Below are 19,536 nucleotides of genomic sequence, written 5' to 3'. Positions count from 1 at the left end.
TAAGGATGATTTCCGACATAAAAACTATCCTATGTCCTTCCCCGGGACTCAAACTATCTCTATGCCAATCAACTAAATCCGTTCAGCGGTTTAAGCGTGAAGAGATAACAGACAGACAGACTTTCGCATTTATAATATTAGTATGGATAGATTTTGATCGCTAGTTAACTCTTAATAGGAACATAAACATCTTTGCCCCCTTGTAAAACAAATAACTATTACACAATTTGATGTATTTTAATCATAGCTAATATGCCCGTATAAAGAAGAAAACGAAAAAGTCAAACAGTCGGGCATAGCTATTATAGCTATGATTAAAATAAATCAAATTGTGTAAAAATGAATGTAGCGCTGGTGGATAGCGGTAAGAGCGTGCGACTTGCAATCCGGAGGTCGCGGGTTCAAACTCCGGCTCGTACAGTCAACAATAGAGCTATGAATACAGGCAAAGTGTATTCATAGCTCTGTTGTTGACTGTACCAATGAGTTTTTCGGAACTTATGTACGAAATATCATTTGATACTTACCAGTCGTTTTTCGGTGAAGGAAAACATCGTGAGGAAACCGGACTAATCCCAATAAGGCCTAGTTTACCCTCTGGGTTGGAAGGTCAGATGGCAGTCGCTTTCGTAAAACTCGTGCCTACGCCAATTCTTGGGATTAGTTGTCAAGCGGACCCCAGGCTCCCATGAGCTGTGGCAAATGCCGGGACAATGCGAGGAAGAAGAAGAAATTGTGTAAAAATAACTTTTGCCATTTATGTCAATATCCAGGGAGGAACATAAGGAATACGTTTGTATAGAGAATCAATCGTCCCCTATCCCCTTAAATCACTACTTTCCTTGGTACAGATGTAGTGCATAATTGTTTTCCATCGTATTTTCTCGGAAACGTTCGTATTTGTCATGCTACTTCAGTCAAGCTCAGTACTTTTTGTACCGAGACTGAATAGCAAGACACGTTCGTACGTTTCCGTGAAAATACAATGGAAAATAATTATGCACTACATCGGTAGACCTCCCTTCATTTTTAAAATATTAATCTAAATCTACATTGGACAAGTCTTCTGTGATCTTCTTGATTTCTGCGTCGCTTCTCTTCTTTTCTTTAGCCTTCTGCGTCATCTTCTTGGCTTCTTCTTTCTTCTGCCCGTATAGCCTTTGCAGCTCGTCCATTACCTGCAAGTAAATATTAGTCAAATTAAAATTATAATACAATAATGCATTTCACTATAAGTAGGTATAGGTCACCTATAATACATGTATACATATAATCACGCCTATTTCCCGGAGGGGTAGGCAGAGACCACGGATTTCTACTTGCTACGATCCTGACATACCTCTTTCGCTTCCTTCACTTTCATAACATTCCTCATACACGCTCGCCGGTTTATAGGGTGCTCTTGGCCTGGCCTTTCTTCAGGATTTTCCTGATCTGATCAGAGAAAGTCCGCCGAGGTCTACCCCTTCCAACTATCGTTTCTACCTCTCCTTTATACACTCTCTTTGTTAGCCTTCTTTCACTCATTCATTCCACGTGTCCAAACCATCTCAAAATCTTCTTCTTTCCAGTCGTATCCTCATTGCTAAGGGTCGTGATTACCAACGCTTAATACCACTTTCTTCCACGGCACTCCTATCCTGCGCCATTTGCAGGCAGGTCTGGGCCTTGGGTCCTGCATATGCCTTTACTGTGTCTATACACCGGGTAGGCGCTCTTCCTCTACTTCTCTTCCCTTCTACGTAACCGACCATCATCAATACCTCTAGACTATCTTCGCGTCTAGCCACGTGTCCGAAGAATCGAAGTATGCGCTGTGTGCAAATAGTGGAGAGTCGTGTTCGAATTTTCAGCTGGCTAAGGATTGATTCGTTTGTGCGGCGGTCCGTCCACTTGATCCCAGCATTTTCCGCCAGCACCACATTTCGAACGCATCAATCCTTTCTTTTGTTCTTGCCTTCAGGGTCCACGTTTCTGACGCATATAGAAAGATGGAGAAGATTAGGGTCCGCATTAAATTCACTTTTGTTTTCACGCGTATTCCGCGGTTCTTCCATATCTTCTCCAATCTTTTTACCGCGGCTTTTGCCATCTGACCTCTGCGCACCACCTCTTTGTCGCAGACGCCATTGGATCGTATTAGAGAGCCCAGGTATATGAAATCCTCAACAATATCCAGATCTTCTCATCATCAACTTACCTTTCTCAATAATACATGGTCTAAAGCGCTTTATTGGTAGTATGTATATAGCGGAAGTAGATTAGATAACCCAATAACACAAGTAGGGATCAATATGTCTCTTAGGGCCACTTGCAACAACCTACTAACCCAGGTTTAACCGGTTAAACCAGGAGTTACCATGGTTACCAATACAATTTGACACTGGGTTAACGGTTTAACCGCTTTACTCCGGGTTAGTGGGACGGTGCAAGTGGGCCTAAGCGGGTTTTTGATCGCATGGACTTTGGCCTTCGTGCTTGCGTATTGCCGGTTCTCTTATTAAGACACTTAGGGAGGGTTTTGACCACGTAGGACCTTCGGCCTATGAGAAATCTGGTCTTACCTCAACCGGTATGTGGTCTGGCCTGGGCTGGTGTATCTCGTACTCTCCCTTGTTGTTCTTCACTAGTTCCACCACGGAATCCTCAAGGCTCGGCAGCTCAGTAGATGCTTGTAGTGGTCTGCTGGGATGCCGCATGGCTGATGCCCAGTTTTGGAGGTAGCTGCCAGCTTCAGTTTGGAGGAGCTTAAATCATTTATAATTGAATAGTAAAGTATATTGCAGATGGGAACAAATTTATTTCATAATTAAAATAATACATAAACTAATTAAAAACTAAACTTAAATATAAATATAAACTAAATAAGTATAAAAAAAATTGCCTACTGAGGCCCGTCCCGGGCTGCCCCCGACGCAAAGGTGCCCATCACGCTCGCTGCGTTGCCGCGTTGGACTGCGATGGACAACCTTTGCATCAGGAAAAATAATAATATATTGCAGATATATTACGAATATCATAGAGTATTTTTTTAGTAGGTAGCTTTTTTGTGGCTCACTGCTTGGCAAAGGCCTCTTCTTCCACGGTTTGGTTCATGTTCCCTCCAATCGCTACCTAATGCGTCGAGATCGTCCCGCCATCTCTTGATCTGCCTTTGCCCTGGATAACCTGCGTTGTTCATTTGGTAGCCAATTTGGCCCGCCGATCAGGGTGTATTCGACAAACGTGTCCCGCTCGTCTTTAAAATGATTCCATGATTCCTTCTCGGAATTGTAGTCGGTTAAAAATAGTAGATTGTACAACAAGGGCATAAAGTGACCCATCTTTACCCGAGGCAATTTTTTGGTCTGAGCGAAGCGAAGACCAAAATAGTAGACGAGGGTAAAAATGGACATTTATGCCCTTGTTGTACACTCTGCTTTTCACTTCGATTGCGAGGAAAATATACAAAAAATCAAATATTTTAGGTTATTTTAACGTATTTATTCAAGACTAAAGAAAACTGTTCTTGTGCCGGTCGGAGGCGCGGGGCACGCCGGTCGGGGGCGCGCCGGCAGGGCTGGCAGTTTGTATGGCAGAATTTGGACTTTATTGCTAAGTCAATAAGGGTCGTAATAGATGATTTTACTTTATGCTCTAGAGCATAAAATGCGATTTTATGTCGTCTACGCACGACATAAAGGTGCACTTTTTGAGCATGAGAAGTGAAAAAGGTCTTTGAGAGAAACGCCTTTAACCGATTTTCAAGACCGAAGTGATCCCATAAGATCCCCGCGAACATGCGCGGAGCTCTAACAAGGTTTAAGGTTGACTCACACTAGACCGGGCCGGGGCCGGGTCAGAGCTTGCGGCGCTTCGTTTTCTATGACTCGTGATCACCTATCAGCCATCGTAGAAGATGAGATGTTGGACAGCGTGAGTCATCCTTTTTTTTTATGAGCCTGTTGTAGTGTCCCACTGCTGGGCAAAGGCCTCTCCCCCTGATTTCCACAACTCCCGTTGTAGTGCCATCTCCGGCCAGCCACTGATGAAGGCGTCTAAGTCGTCCCGCCATCTCCGTCTGGGCCTGCCACGTCCGCGCATCTTTTGCGGCATCCACTTGGTGGCTATACTAGCCCACCTATCCGGATACATGCGGCAGACGTGACCCGCCCAGTCCCACTTCAGTCTGGCGGTCTTCTCTCCCACGTCAGCTATGCGTGTTTTGGAGGAACGGATAAAAATTAAAATAATAGAAAACCAATTGTATTACCTTTTCCCTGTTTTTGGTGAGCTTGGGAGGCGTCGGTGCCTGCCGCTTCGCATTGCTGCTACCTGCCGATCCAGCTTAAAAAGATATAAATAATATTTTAGAAAGTAGTCGAATTTAAACTGTTGTGAGACATACTAACATTGAAAAATTTTACGGTTCAGACTCACTTGTTTTAAGTCACTCGCGTGACATGTTTCGGAGAGCCTAGGTAAACATGTGGCTTAAAACAAGTGAATGAAAACCGTAATATTATTCAATGTTCAATTTTAGAAAGTGGTTCGCCAAAAAGGGGATCCAAAACTTCTAGACATGACAGGCGATCACTTGATGCTTTCCATAGAAAACGATGCGCCAGAAGCTCCGGGTCGGACAGGGCCCGGTCTAACGTGAGTCATCCTTAAGCGAGAGTTGTTTAGCGAGGTTGTACTTACTTAGCGGCGCTGTGTTGGTCTGCGGGCCCAGCTCGAACATAACCTGGAAGTCAGCATGGTTGCCGAATGCGAAGCCGAACCCGACTCGCGAGTCCGTTCCTGGAACACAACACTCATGAAACAAGATGGAAAGCCAATATGACAGCACGGTTCATGGGTCGATAAACTTGGAGCCAATAAAGAGACTATTAACCTCTAGTGACCCACCGTACAAGGAAAATTGGCAATCAGTTGGCAATCGAATTTGAAGCAATTATCCATACCCACAACCATAGACTAGGAATCCTCTAAACGGAGCTTAGACCAATTATTTCATGAAACCGATGCTGCCAAAAATACAGGGGTGCGAGTCCCGTGCCGTGATTGGTCCGTTCAAAGACACGGGCGTCACACAAAGACACTTGACTCGAAAATGGAGTAAAACTACCGTATATTTGTGGCAGAGGGCGCTACTATGCTCAGTCTGGAGGATGTCTTGTCTGTGCCCACAACATACATGGCATTGACAACAATGTATAGAGGTACATTATAGGTAACTATTACCTTTCTTGATTGGTGGGATGTTGGAGTAAGCTACGGAGAGCAGAGAGGGCAGTTCCTCCGGAATGATAACGGAGCCGTAACCTGAAAATATATCACATTTTTAACGATAGGTACAGTAAAATAGGGACCGAAAGCACAGAATAAATAATAGTACTATGTACAGAAGACTCACTCTCTAACAAAACGCGTCTGTTACGATCAGCACGGATATGATGGTCGTTTTTGTCTACGTAACAGTGTGATAAAACTGTATCCGTCACTTTCTATCCCGCGGTGTTAAAAAGTGACAGTTATTTTATCACGTGGATAATCGTGGATAAACGTGGATAAAGCCATCCATAATACGCCTGCTGGACTGATATGGGCGCTAGGTGGCGACAGCGCCACGCGCGGCTTATGGCTATAGCCACCAAAATTGGTGTGGAACGGATGTACTTTTAGCTACCTGTAGCAAAGCGACGAAATCGCGGAGTGAGCCACGCCTGCCGAAAGTAAAGTCACTCATACAAGTATGGCGATTGTACTCGTATGACGGGGGATCGTGTGATATTTTTGTTCCATTGTCAATCTATGTTTTACTCTTGCTTACAAATGTGATGTACAGTCACCGCAGGGGATTGTTATGCTATTTAGGGTTCTTGCTAAATTGGAAATTCTATAGCGTAAGTATTGAACAACCAATTTAGCTGGGACCCTAAATGGCGCAACAATCGCGGAGCGTGATCGTACCTACTACCATAGATATATGTAACTCCGTATAAGATAAATAAAGTCTAAGAAAAAAACTTGCCTCGGAAATCAAGAAAAAGTCATTCTCGAATAGATGGCGCCATACCTTTGGCCTATTCTCGGCTAGATGGCGTTGACGACACCGTTTGATATTTAACAATTTTAACACATATCAGTGAAAGAACATGGGTCAGTATGGAACAATAAAAATTAAAAATCATTTATCCGTATACATATTTTGTTTAATTTATACATTTTCAATTTTATTTTAAGTTTTAATCGTGTGTCGATAGGTGACTACAAAATTTACTATGACAATAGCCCTCTATACTATCTATTCTCTTTGCTACTACCTACACCTATAATTTACCTATTGTTTTATTTATGGGTCTTTATTGTTTCCCATAAAGTTTTAAGTCAGTAGGTGTTGTATGTCCGCATTTTCGTTAGTCATCATTTGGTTTTTCTCAGAAACGCATAACCTTTCAGGATTGCCATTAAACAAACCTCTAACCCATCTGTAGGATAACCTTACAATAATCCTGAAAAGTTAACGGTTCCAGAATTATGACTTTATGACTAAATAATCTGACAATCATTACATTATACATTATGTCAAACAAAGTGATCCGTTTATTTATTCGTTTTAATTTTAGTTTATTTATTTTAGTTTTTGGTTTAGTTTATTTTTAATTTAATAGGACATTGATAGTGTATTTTTTTGTATGGGATTTTTTTACTTGTAATAAACATTTTGGTTGATTGATTGATTTAAACCTAGTTACCTATTTGAGTTACCTATATTGATTAAGTAAAAATACCAGTTTCGTACATAGTAAATAGCAATTTGCACATCTTAGCTAGCCTACTACATACAACATGTGTATTACACAACATGACCTGTCGCTGTTGGCCAACTAGTTGGGATCAAGGCAGTACCATAACTACATTCCAAGTTGATTTCCTTAAATAACAATATTGCCAATATTTCTAACTCGCTTTTATTGCTGACTCTACCTTCTGTCCATAGGGTATTTCACTGTATTTAAAATAAATTATTTTACACAATGCATTGAAATAAATCACCAGAAGATTAATAGAGAAACGTAGACAGCAGTTATTTTTAGACACAATTTATATTTAAACCCCGTGTAAAACTTTAAAGAGTAGGTAATTTTATTGTGACGTCACATGCTAGTGTTTCATATAAATTCCATAGTAGCGAAATCGTTTTGACAGTTCGAAAAAAGAAACTGATTTGAATTCAAATACCCTAGATTGCAATTGCATATCTGTCAATTCCTCCTCATGTCATTTCTTGAGCCCAAATTCTATTTTGGCTTTTTCCACATTTTGACCGCATATGAAATAGGTATATCAAAACGGGTCACTCACGTAGTTATTTTAATTAGAATATTGCTCGACATGTTTTGCTGTGTAATGAGGAGCTTCACCAGGAACACGTGTTGGCAGACCGACGCGACGCAGACTGAACGCAAATTAGTCTATGTACGTCGGTCCGCGGTTTGGTCACTTTTCCTTTTGTGACATCTATTTCAGCCTAGTGACAGACAGACGGACGGACAGCGGAGTCTTAGTAATAGGGTCCCGTTTATACCCTTTGGGTACGGAACCCTAATAAAGATTCGTGTTATCAAAGTTTCACTGAATGCTATAGGGTAATTGCGCTAGTTTTGTCCATGCTCTAGTTTACGTCCACTTCACGGATTAGCAAATAATATATTTCATTTTTAATTTGCTACTTGCGAAATATAATTTTAATGTAGATAGATATATTGTTTAGACGTTAAGGATTGCAATAAGTCCAAATGTGTGCAGCAATGTAGGTTTATATTCTAATTTCGTCAAGTGGACGAAAACTAGCGCAATGACCCTATATGCAAGGTGCTTTATAGTCGTACATTACGTAATGTATAGTGATAATGAGTAGTTCAGGTCATGGGCATCACACTAGGCACATAATAAAATACCTACATGCATGCACCCAGAGGCGGGTGCATGTACTTTAGAAATCTGTTATTCTTATTAATTTGTTATTCTAATGTTATTAATAAGAATGAATAGCGTCGTATCAATATTGGCAAAGTTCCATTAATTATAATACCTAAGTTTTAGGGTTCCGTACCCAAAGGGTAAAAACGGGACCCTATTACTAAGACTCCGCTGTCCGCCTGTCCGTCTGTCTGTCACCAGGCTGTATCTCATGAACCGTGATAGCTAGACAGTTGAAATTTTCACAGATGAGATATTTCTGTTGCCGCTATAACAACAAATACTAAAAAAAAAAATATTTAAGTGAACCTCCCATACAACAAACGTGATTTTTTTGTCGTTTTTTGCGTAATGGTACGGAACCCTTCGTGCGCGAGTCTGACTCGCACTTGGCCAGTTTTTTAATTAGGGGCTGTCCATAAATTACGTCATCGATTTTTGACGATTTTGGACCTCCCCCCCCCCCTAAAATCATCCAAAAATCATGCTTCGATGACCCCGTTTCCTCCTACGTCATGCTACCATCATCCGATGTCCAGACCCCCCCCCCCCCCCCTAATTTGAAATGACGTAATTTATGAATAGCCCCTTAGTTGCTAATTTGTCTACGAGACTATGTGTATCAGTCACATTTTTACTTACTCAGATAGTTTATTTTAAAAATGTGGGTTTTCCAAAACACTAGTTGGTTAAGTATGGCGCCTTCTAAATCGATTACGAGAACTAGCGATTTACCCGAACCCGTAATCAAACCAATTATGATTATTACATTTATTACGCGAGCCACTACTCACCCAATGAAAGTAGACACAGGAAAAACAACGATTTCACAAACATTTTAAATTTTAAAAGAAAAAACACTTTAAAATCACACAACCAAACTCATTTCACACAAGTCAATAAAAAAAATTGAATTAAAAAACTAAACTGTCAATGCCGAGTTTTGCCGCCAAACTGAGCTCAGGAACATATGATATCCGGACTAAAACTTTCACTGTTATTAAAAGATCATAAATGAATATTTAACCCAATCAATAATGAACCTAATCACATATCATTAAAGTATACATTCCATCCATCTGAATCACTGCAGTGATTCATTTTCGACCGGCCGCGAACTCGTTCCTCGAGTTCGAATTTTAAAATCGTTTAGAAGTATCTTTCAAACAAAACACATTGCAATTTGATATCTATGGACTTTCAATAAAGTTGGAATCGCATTGCGTTTGACCTTAATTTGCTAATTGCATATGTGTGCGTTCCATTCACCGCGACCTAGCGTAACTTTCGAAAAGAATAAATGACGTAATTTTGCCAATTCAAAATGAACTTCATTATTAAGCAGTTAAGACCCAACTTTCCAGTTTCAGAATGTGGCGTTTATGACGTTTTGATATGTGACTTGACCACCACTTTCATATTTCGAAACCGATAGTGGTTTGCACTGTGCGTTTTCTGGTTATTTCATGTGTGTGGCTATTGCATCAAAACTATGTATACGATTTTGCACCTTACTGCTTTGAAATAAGACTAATAATGTGGACATATTTTTGACGCTGACTGTACAATATGAGTTTTCGTTTGTCGATAAAACGACACAGTGTCTGTTGTGTCAAAGTAGTATCATTTTAAGGTTTTCCGTGGTTTGGACAAAATATACGGAGGTCACCGCGGGTCCCTGGTTACGTAAAGTGCAGTGAATACTTATGGGTTTAAAATATCTCTGTGAAAACTTAGCTATTGTTATAAGTATAATGTTAAGATCCTTTTTAAATTATATAATGCATATAATAATATAGGTATATCCTAGATTCTGAATACTTCAGAGTGCTGGGTAATTCCAAAAATCACCAATAATAACTCTATCATATTAGCGCCCATCTTTTGGACGACCCGATTAAAGACTGCCGAAATTACTCAAATACATCTTAACTAATTTTTCGGTCCTACCTAGGTCTATTAAACGACATCAGGTAGGTACAGTCAGAAAAACAACGCGCCTAAAGTACCTGCCAACCTACCTAGAATAGGTGTCCAAATATTTTATATTAAAGGAAAAAATGGAAAAAGTTACGCTTCCGGCAGGACTTGAACCCGCAACCTCCGCAATCCGTGCGCACAGACAAAACATCCTCCAGACTTAGCATAGTCGCGCTACCCCCTCTGCCACGCATACGGCAATTTTACTCCATGTTCGAGAAGAAAGTGTCTTTGTGTGACGTCCGTGAACTCGTTCGTCGTTTGAACAGATCAATCACGGCACGGGACTTCGCTCACCTCGTCCCGCGCACCCCCGCATTTTTGGCATCATCAGTTGCATGAAATAATTGCTCCAAACTCGGTCTAGAGGATTCCTAGTCTACGTCCGTGCGTTACTTTTAACGTGCTCTTAACCAATAAAATTGAGCTACGGAAGCCTCCCAGTGCCCTGTTTATCAAAAGCTTGTTACTTGTAATACAAGTGGAAGTCCCTTTCTAACAACAGCTGTCAAAAAGGGACTTCCACTTGTATTACAAGTTACTTTTGATAAACAGGCCCCAGAACCTCACGAATCTGGCTTTACGCCACCCCAAAGGGTGTAGGTATACATAAGGGAATTAATGGAAAGATTTGCGAGGTTCTGGTAGGCTTCAGTAGCTCAATAGGGTATTATACTGTATTTAATTTATTTTGAATTATTTTACACCATGCATGAAATAAAGCACGAGATAATTATTTGAAAAACACAGATAGGAGTTATTTTTATTTATAATAAGTTCTACTTATTAGGGTTCCGTACCCAAAGGGTAAAACGGGAGACTTCGCTGTCCGTCCGTCCGTCCGTCCGTCCGTCCGTCCGTCCGTCCGTCCGTCTGTCACCAGGCTGTATCTCACGAACCGTGATAGCTAGACAGTTGAAATTTTCACAGATGATGTATTTCTGTTGCCGCTATAACAACAAATACTAAAAACAGAATAAAATAAAGATTTAAATGGGGCTCCCATACAACAAACGTGATTTTTGACCAAAGTTAAGCAACGTCGGGAGTGGTCAGTATTTGGATGGGTGACCGTTTTTTTTTTTGCTTTTTTTTTGTTTTTTTTTTTTTTGCATTATGGTACGGAACCCTTCGTGCGCGAGTCCGACTCGCACTTGCCCGGTTTTTTTATAATAATTTCCCCCGCATTGGGCAAGCGTGGAGACTATAGCCTAAACCCTCTCGTGCTTGAGAGGAGGCCTGTGCCCAGCAGTGGGACGTATATAGGCTAAATTATAAGTTCTATTTAATAAATCTGATAGAAATATAAAAAGTAGGTGAGTTGACCGTGACGTCACGATGTAATGTTTCATATAAAATCCATATTAGCAAATCGTTTTGACAGTTCTAAAAAAGTAACTGATTTGACTAGTAGGAAAATACCCTATTGGTTAATTTGCCAGTTTGGCCTTACTATACATGATGCTGACGCCATTTGCCAGTGTTACTTTTAAATATCTAGACATAGAAAAGTTTTCATCAAGTTCAACTTCTTACGTAAATGGTGGAGAAATGTCTTCAATTACCGTCATATTTTTGCACTTTTCCTATTTACTACTTCTTTATTTAGTCATGTATGGACCGGATATATATATGTCGGCATTGGCGGCGGAACTATCACTCAAGCTCATAATGGTGTTTCATTATTTATATGGTTGATTATAGAAATAGTAACCCAATAGGAGATCGTTGGGTTAATAGTAGTTTATGTGACTGCTACATAATGAAAGGCATTAAAATACAAGTGTGGGTTTATGAAACGAATGAAATGAGTTTCATAATAGTATCACACGAGTGTTTTAATGCCTAATTATGTACAGTTACATACACTGCTTTATCTACACACATATTATAAACTTTCTATGATATATTCACTAACCTCATATTACAGCCGACATTGGGGCACTTTCCTCTCTGGCGGAACTCGCGGATATGAGATGGCGTCTCCGAAATATCTTTATCGTACATTTTACACGAAACTTTTGTTATAGTTACTTTAAAAACAACAAAACAAATTATTTTTTACTTACAAACTAATTAAAAGATAAACTGTACGTCAAATGGCGGCAAATGAAAACTTTTTTCATGCATGTCACGCATCCGTAGTTTTTTTAAATTCAAAGACAAACTAGAGTCGGGGTCGATTACCGTATCGTCCGATACCAACTTACAAGCGAGATTTGTCAATATTGTATGCAATTGTCATTTGATTTCGAATAAAACGTCATCTCGACTGATATTAGAATAGGGGTCAAATCAAATTGCTTTTATTTTCAGAGATGTTCGAAATTTGAATGTCATTACCAAATCGATTTTGATATAGTAATGAAGCTATTACCACATTTTCACAGTTATGAAATTTGCTGTAACAAAACAGTTTATCGTAACGTGGGCCATTATTTACGGATTTTGAAGGCATCATAGAGAGTTTATGATATGTGTGTAGATAAAGATATTAAAAAAACTGCCGGGGAAAACTGGATACAGAAAGCTCATTCAAGGTCAACTTGGAAACTGTTGGAGGAGGCCTTCATCCGTCAAGGGCCTTAATTACCTTACCTATAGGTAATATAATTTACAATGTATTTTTATATTTTTATTTATTAATTAAGGTAGATTAAGGATGAAAATAAAGGCTTAATTATTATTATTTTAATCCAATAGGAGGTTTTCATACTCGCTTAGTGAGCGGGAAACTTTCTCTATTCCTCTAATTACCTACGACTTAATTGTATACGTACCTACCTATTCGAATATTGAATTTGTTTGACTTTCAAGATAGGTAACCTTCAAGAATCCCTTTGTTCCTATAACGTGATTTAATTCTCTTTGCCTATAACTCTGTATCTTTAGGTACTGTTACTTAAATAATAGTAAACAAATAATTTGTACATTTTCGGGTAGTTATAACATTTATTGATTAACCAACCAAATACAATACCACCTGGATCTGTCACTGAACGACCTGACTTTAATCTACATTATTTGATCATGTAATGTTTTCATCTACCCTCAACTGGATTAAGAAGCCATTTGAGGGTAGATTTTGGTTACTCTTTTTTAAATACCTAAAGATACAGACTATATATAAGGATGAGTAAGGTTGTGACTTGCTAGATCGGATACACTGTGTTGACAGCGATGGACCTACATTTGGTCCAGCTTAGCTGACAACGGTCATTAGGCTCTTTAGGGGTCATCCATTAATTACATCACACGTTTAGGGGGAGGGAGGGGGTCATTAAAATGTGACATGTTGTGACAAGGGGGAGGGGGGAGTCATAAACTTTGTGACGTCACTTTAACTTCATCACTAACCGAAAATGTATTTAAATTATTTTATACGCTAATTATCATTTAAATAACAAGGTTTTGAAACGATAATCGTTTTTATTCGTTTAATTTTATTTCTTAATCAGTTTTGGGTTATAAAATTGCTAATATTTCTTTTGTCAAAAATATTTTGATAAAATATTAAATAAATATTTGCCGATTTCGTTGAAGAAATGTGACGTCACACCAGGGGGGAGGGGTTTGCCAAATGTGACAAGGAGGGGGGGGGGGGGGGGGTAAAAAAACCTAGAAATTCGTGTGACGTAATTAATGGATGACCCCTTAAGAGAGAGAGATAAGAGAGATTTTTATTTGCATACCCTGGAAAGGGTGTAGCAAAAATTGATGGTTCACAATTTCACAGTTTTGGTTATTATTACTACTGACTTATTATTAGGTTCGACATCATAATACTTATACATTTTCTATATTGCACTTTTAAGTTGTAACAGCCTCTTCTAACGAATACTTGAATCTTATTACCTATAAACAAGGACTACTACATTACGTTTTAAGTACTTATTACTGTTTGTATTAATATAAAGTATGTTATAATATAATACAATTATATTTATATTATATTCAATTCAATTCAATTCAATTCTTTATGGCTGCTATTTAACTGATCACCAGATTTAGTAAAATTTAATACCAAAAAAATCTATTTTACCACCCTAAAATCATGAATGATCACCAAAATTATAACACCATTTTAATGTGAAATGATTACCAATTTTATTACATTTTACTATCCTTTTAAAGGAAATGACACCAAAATTATCATTATTAACCCAAAAATAGTCAATGATTACCAAATTTCAATCCCCATTTTAATGTGAAATGATAACCAAATTTTTACATCTTGCTATCATATTAAAGAAAATGACACCAAAATAATCATTGTAAACCCAAAAATAGTAAATGACCACCAAAATTAGAACTCCATTTTAATGTAAAATGATAACCAAATTTTTAAATCTTGCTATCCTATTAAAGCAAATGGCTCCAAAATAATCATTGTAAACGCAAAAATAGTAAATGATCACAAAATTGAAACCACATTTTAATTAAAAATGTGCAATCATTTAATATATCGTTATCCTATTAAATTAATTAATCCACTTCGTCACCTTTTTCTAGTAGCATTTTATTTCTGTAACAGTCGCAGCTCTAACCTAACCTAACCCACTTTTCTAGTAGCATTTTGTTTCTGTAAGGGTCGCAGTTCAAACCTAACCTAACCCACTTTTCTAGTAGCATTTCTTTTCTGCAAGGGTCGCAGTTCAAACCTAACCTAACCCACTTTTCTAGTAGCATTTCGTTTCTGTATGGGTCGCAGTTCAAACCTAACCTAACCCACTTTTCTAGTAGCATTTCTTTTCTGTAAGGGTCGCAGTTCAAACCTAACCTAACCCACTTTTCTAGTAGCGTTTCGTATCTGTATGGGTAGCAGTTGAAACTTAACCTAACCTACTTTTCTAGTACCATTTCGTTTCTGTAAGGGTCGCAGTGCTAACCTAACCTAACCCACTTAACTGATAGCAGTTTAACTTACTTTTCTAGTAGCATAACGAAATGCTACTAGAAAAGTAGATTAGGTTAGGTAGGTATGCGGTGCGGGCTACGGGGGGTTGAGCGGGAGGGGCTAGTAATTTTGGCATCAGTTTACTTTATTTGGTAATATGTATAAATTTTTTGGTAATCATAGTGGTTTATTTAGGTGAAAATATCGCATTAATTTGGTCTTCAAGATTTGGTGATCATTAATGATTTTTGGTGATCATTCAATATATTTGGTATTTGAATACAATTTGAAGTGCAGTCGTAATTAAAGTGGTGGTACTTTTGTATTTTTAGGCCTTATTTTTTTGGTGTTCAGTAATTTTTTTTGGTAAGCATGATTTTTTTATGTAGGGTACCAAAGTATTTTTTGGTGGTCATTATATTTGTAGCCATTCTTTATTGATAAAAATATAATTTTACATGTCAGGTACATACAGTGAAACCTGGTTAAGTGGGACCTGGATAAGTGAGAAACCTCTATAGCTGGGACTCATGGTGCGGTCCCGACACTTTAGCACTGAATTACCTCTGTTAGTGAGATAAAACGAACCTCTATAACTGGGATTAGTTGTTGTAATTTTATAGTCACATTTACCTCTATAATTGAGACCGATAGTGTATTTTACCTCTTTTACTGAGACTATATTTATAAGATTACATTTTCCTACTTGTTTTTTTAGAATTTTATACGAATTACCTCTGTATCTGAGATAAGGTCAATCTATGACCTCTCTAACTTGGACTTTATTGATCTATTTCCGTATTCTTACTAACTCTTAGTCTATCCACAAATTCCGCATTTGCTTAATTGTGTCTAAACCACTTCAAGTTTCATTTAGTTACTTCATGTAGTTACAACTATCGAAACGAAAGCTGAAATCTTGATAAGTAACAAGAATAAACAAATTTTCATTTAATAAATTTCTAAGACGCAATGAAGTCCGTGATGATTGAAAAAAATCTATCCTTTGGAAAATCATTCAAAATAAATTGAAAGAAATATTTAAACAGACTTAAAAAATATTCAGGGACAAGGATTATTTTACCTAAACATTTAAAGATAATTACAAAATACCTTATTAACCACCTCTATAACTGAGATATATCCTCTATTCTCACTTCTATTAATGGGACCCTCTGTAAATGAAACAGAAATTTATTTGTACCTGGCTAACTGAGAGCCTGGATAAGTGGAATACCTCTTTAAGTGAGACAAATCTGCTCGTCCCTTGAAGTCTCACTTATCCAGGTTTCACTGTATATGCTTAACGCTAAGTCTTATAATTAATTAATTATTAGATTTATTTACATAGTTGGACAGGCAAGGTATATGTACAAGTTACTATTTATTTATTACATAGTATCATCCTCCATAAATTCGGCTATTGAGTAGTAACATTTATCCATCAGCATAGTTTTAAGGCAGTTTATGAAGTTTGAGTCTGTTTTTAAATATGTGGGGATTTTATTATAAACATTTATGGCTCTGTACTATGGTCCGCTCTTGTATATTTCTAATTTAGGCTCCGGGAGTTCTATGTAGTGTTGACGTCGAGGGTTTTGACAAAATTGGAATAAATGTAGGTTTTTTCGGACAAATGTAGCTACTTCCAAAATGTACAAAGAGGGGAGGGTCAGTAAGTTAAGATTTTTGAAGTGTGGTCTACAGCTGTGGGGTGGATGTATATTTACTAGGATCCTGATACATTTCCACGAGTCAAATCGGCTAGTCTAAGCTAGTAGTACCTAATTAATAATCTAGTTAATAGAGGCGTGAGCTGTCTAGTAGTAGTACGTAATTAATAATCTAATTAATAATAGAATCATGAGCTGTGAGGTCATTTTATAATGATGAGGTTATCCTAATTATTTTTAATGAATATATATTTGCCAATTTTAAATTCAATGAATGCGTTAAATCATGCTTGACCTTGTTAATTCAGTGCATACTGTATGTGTACTCAAAAAGAGATGTTCAGCAGTGGGTGATAAAAAATAATGATGATAACTGTGAACAATTTCCAAAACTTTTTAATTAAATATATAAATACTCTGGCACAGCGACCCTAGTCACCCTAGTAGCATTTTCGTTGGGGCCTACGGTGCCAACGGTAGGGAAAACGTTGGGATGAGGTTCGTTCCGTAGCCAACATTAATTTTGTATTGGCCCACCATCGCATTTACCAACATTCGCTGTGGCACAGATGCCCAACAATGGGCCTTTGTGTATTTTGGTACTGTTGGCTAAACAACGATAATATTCGTTGGCCCAATGATGACATATATCGCATTTACCAACATTGGCAGTGGCAGTGATGCCCAACAATGGGCCTTTGTGTATTTTGCTACCGTTCGCTAAACAACGATAACATTCGTTGGCCCAATGGTGACGAATACCGCATTTACCAACATTGGCTGTGGCACGGATGCCCAACAATGGGCCTTTGTGTATTTTGGTAACGTTGGCTAGTCAAGGATATCATCCGATGGCCCAATGATGACAAATATCGCATTTACCAACATTGGCTGTGGCACTGATACCCAACAATGGGCCTTTGTTTATTTTGGTAACGTTGGCTAATCGACGATATCATCCGATGGCCCAATGACGACAAATATCGCTTTTACCAACATTGGCTGTAGCATTGATGCCCAACAATGGGCCTTTGTGTATTTTGGTACCGTTGGCTAAACAACGATAATATTCGTTGGCCCAATGATGACATATATCGCATTTACCAACATTGGCAGTGGCAGTGGTGCCCAACAATGGGCCTTTGTGTATTTTGCTACCGTTCGCTAAACAACGATAACATTCGTTGGCCCAATGGTGACGAATACCGCATTTACCAACATTGGCTGTGGCACGGATGCCCAACAATGGGCCTTTGTGTATTTTGGTAACGTTGGCTAGTCAAGGATATCATCCGATGGCCCAATGATGACAAATATCGCATTTACCAACATTGGCTGTGGCACTGATACCCAACAATGGGCCTTTGTTTATTTTGGTAACGTTGGCTAAACGACGATATCATCCGATGGCCCAATGACGACAAATATCGCTTTTACCAACATTGGCTGTAGCATTGATGCCCAACAATGGGCCTTTGTGTATTTTGGTAACGTTGGCTAATCAACGATATCATCCGATGGCCCAATGATGACAAAAATCGCATTTACCAACATTGGCTGTGGCACTGATGCCCAACAATGGGCCTTTGTTTATTTTGGTAACGTTGGCTAATCAACGATATCATCCGATGGCCCAATGACGACAAATATCACATTTACCAACATTGGCTGTAGCATTGATGCCCAACAACGGGCCTTTTTTTATTTTGGTAACGTTTGCTAATCAACGATAACATCCGATGGCCCAATGACGACAATATCGCATTTACCAACATTGACTGTAGCATTGATGCCCAACAATGGGCCTTTGTGTATTTTGGTAACGTTGGCTAATCAACGATATCATCCGATGGCCCAATGATGACAAATATCGCATTTACCAACATTGACTGTGGCACTGATGCCCAACAATGGGCCTTTGTTTATTTTGGTAACGTTGGCTAATCAACGATATCATCCGATGGCCCAATTACGACAAATATCGCATTTACCAACATTGGCTGTAGCATTGAGGCCCAACAATGGGCCTTTGTGTATTTTGCTACCGTTCGCTAAACAACGATAACATTCGTTGGCCCAATGGTGACGAATACCGCATTTACCAACATTGGCTGTGGCACGGATGCCCAACAATGGGCCTTTGTGTATTTTGGTAACATTGGCTAGTCAAAGATATCATCCGATGGCCCAATGATGACAAATATCGCATTTACCAACATTGGCTGTAGCATTGAGGCCCAACAATGGGCCTTTGTGTATTTTGCTACCGTTCGCTAAACAACGATAACATTCGTTGGCCCAATGATAACAAATATCGTATTTACCAACATTGGCTGTGGCACTGACGCCTAACAATGGGCCTTTGTGTATTTTGGTACCGGTGGCTAAACAATGATAACATTCGTTGGCCCAGTGAGCACAAATATCGCATTTACCAACATTGGCTGTGGTACTGATGCCCAACAATACCAGTTGAGTTTGCTTGTGGCGTCACTAGATGGCGTTACTGTCTCCAAACATCGAAGTTATAGTTATTTTCTCGATTATTCCGGATATAATCATAATATTTTTTAAAAGTAACTTATAAATCTAATAGCTATAACTATAAAATTTATACATAAATTTAAAAAATTGTATTTTACCCACATTTTCTCAATTTAAATCTCAAAAAACATAAATCTCGCTTACGAAGTTTCGAAGTGCGGTTAGTATATATACAAATTAGAGTGTATAGTAAGTGTACTTGCTTCGGCAGTACATATACTAAAATTGGAACGATACAGAGAAGATTAACAACAACTGCTGCCTAGCCTAGGGCCTTCATGTGGATACAACCAATGCCTAGTTGTCTACCGTAGTGTAATTGTAATATTTATCAGCAAAGGCCCAACGTCGTATTACACAACCACTTACTTAACGTAGGGTAACTGTAGGACTCGTAAACAAAAGCCCATTACATAATTAGACTGTAGGCACACTATAAATTACACAACTATTTACCTACGGTAGTATTGTAAG

At 38.5% G+C, this 19,536-nt stretch overlaps 1 protein-coding gene across 1 annotated transcript; it reads right to left on the bottom strand.

Moving 5' to 3' along the window:
* Positions 1 to 1,004: 1,004 nt before the first annotated feature.
* LOC134803774 (uncharacterized) lies at positions 1,005 to 8,937 on the bottom strand. The gene is made up of 6 exons (XM_063776610.1): positions 8,763 to 8,937; positions 5,227 to 5,307; positions 4,684 to 4,782; positions 4,253 to 4,326; positions 2,565 to 2,747; positions 1,005 to 1,178 (listed from the first exon to the last, which is right to left on the bottom strand). The coding sequence occupies exons 1-6, from the start codon at positions 8,803 to 8,805 to the stop codon at positions 1,038 to 1,040; spliced, it is 621 nt and encodes a 206-aa protein (XP_063632680.1). The 5' UTR covers positions 8,806 to 8,937; the 3' UTR covers positions 1,005 to 1,037.
* Between the last annotated feature and the right edge of the window lie 10,599 nt (positions 8,938 to 19,536).

This window comes from Cydia splendana, chromosome 27 (genome assembly GCF_910591565.1).
Source record: "Cydia splendana chromosome 27, ilCydSple1.2, whole genome shotgun sequence".
Lineage (NCBI taxonomy): Eukaryota > Metazoa > Arthropoda > Insecta > Lepidoptera > Tortricidae > Cydia > Cydia splendana.
Note: the sequence above shows the minus strand (reverse complement) of the source record. Positions and strands in the feature narration are given on the sequence as shown.

Excerpts from the sequence above, each read along its gene's own strand:
- LOC134803774 (XM_063776610.1), bottom strand. The coding sequence starts at position 8,805 with ATGTTTGTGAAATCGTTGTTTTTCCTGTGTCTACTTTCATTGG. Across the intron at positions 4,783-5,226 it reads CATCCCACCAATCAAGAAAG|GAACGGACTCGCGAGTCGGG; the intron begins GTAATAGTTACC and ends GTTGTGTTCCAG. Across the intron at positions 2,748-4,252 it reads TCACCAAAAACAGGGAAAAG|CTCCTCCAAACTGAAGCTGG; the intron begins GTAATACAATTG and ends AAATGATTTAAG.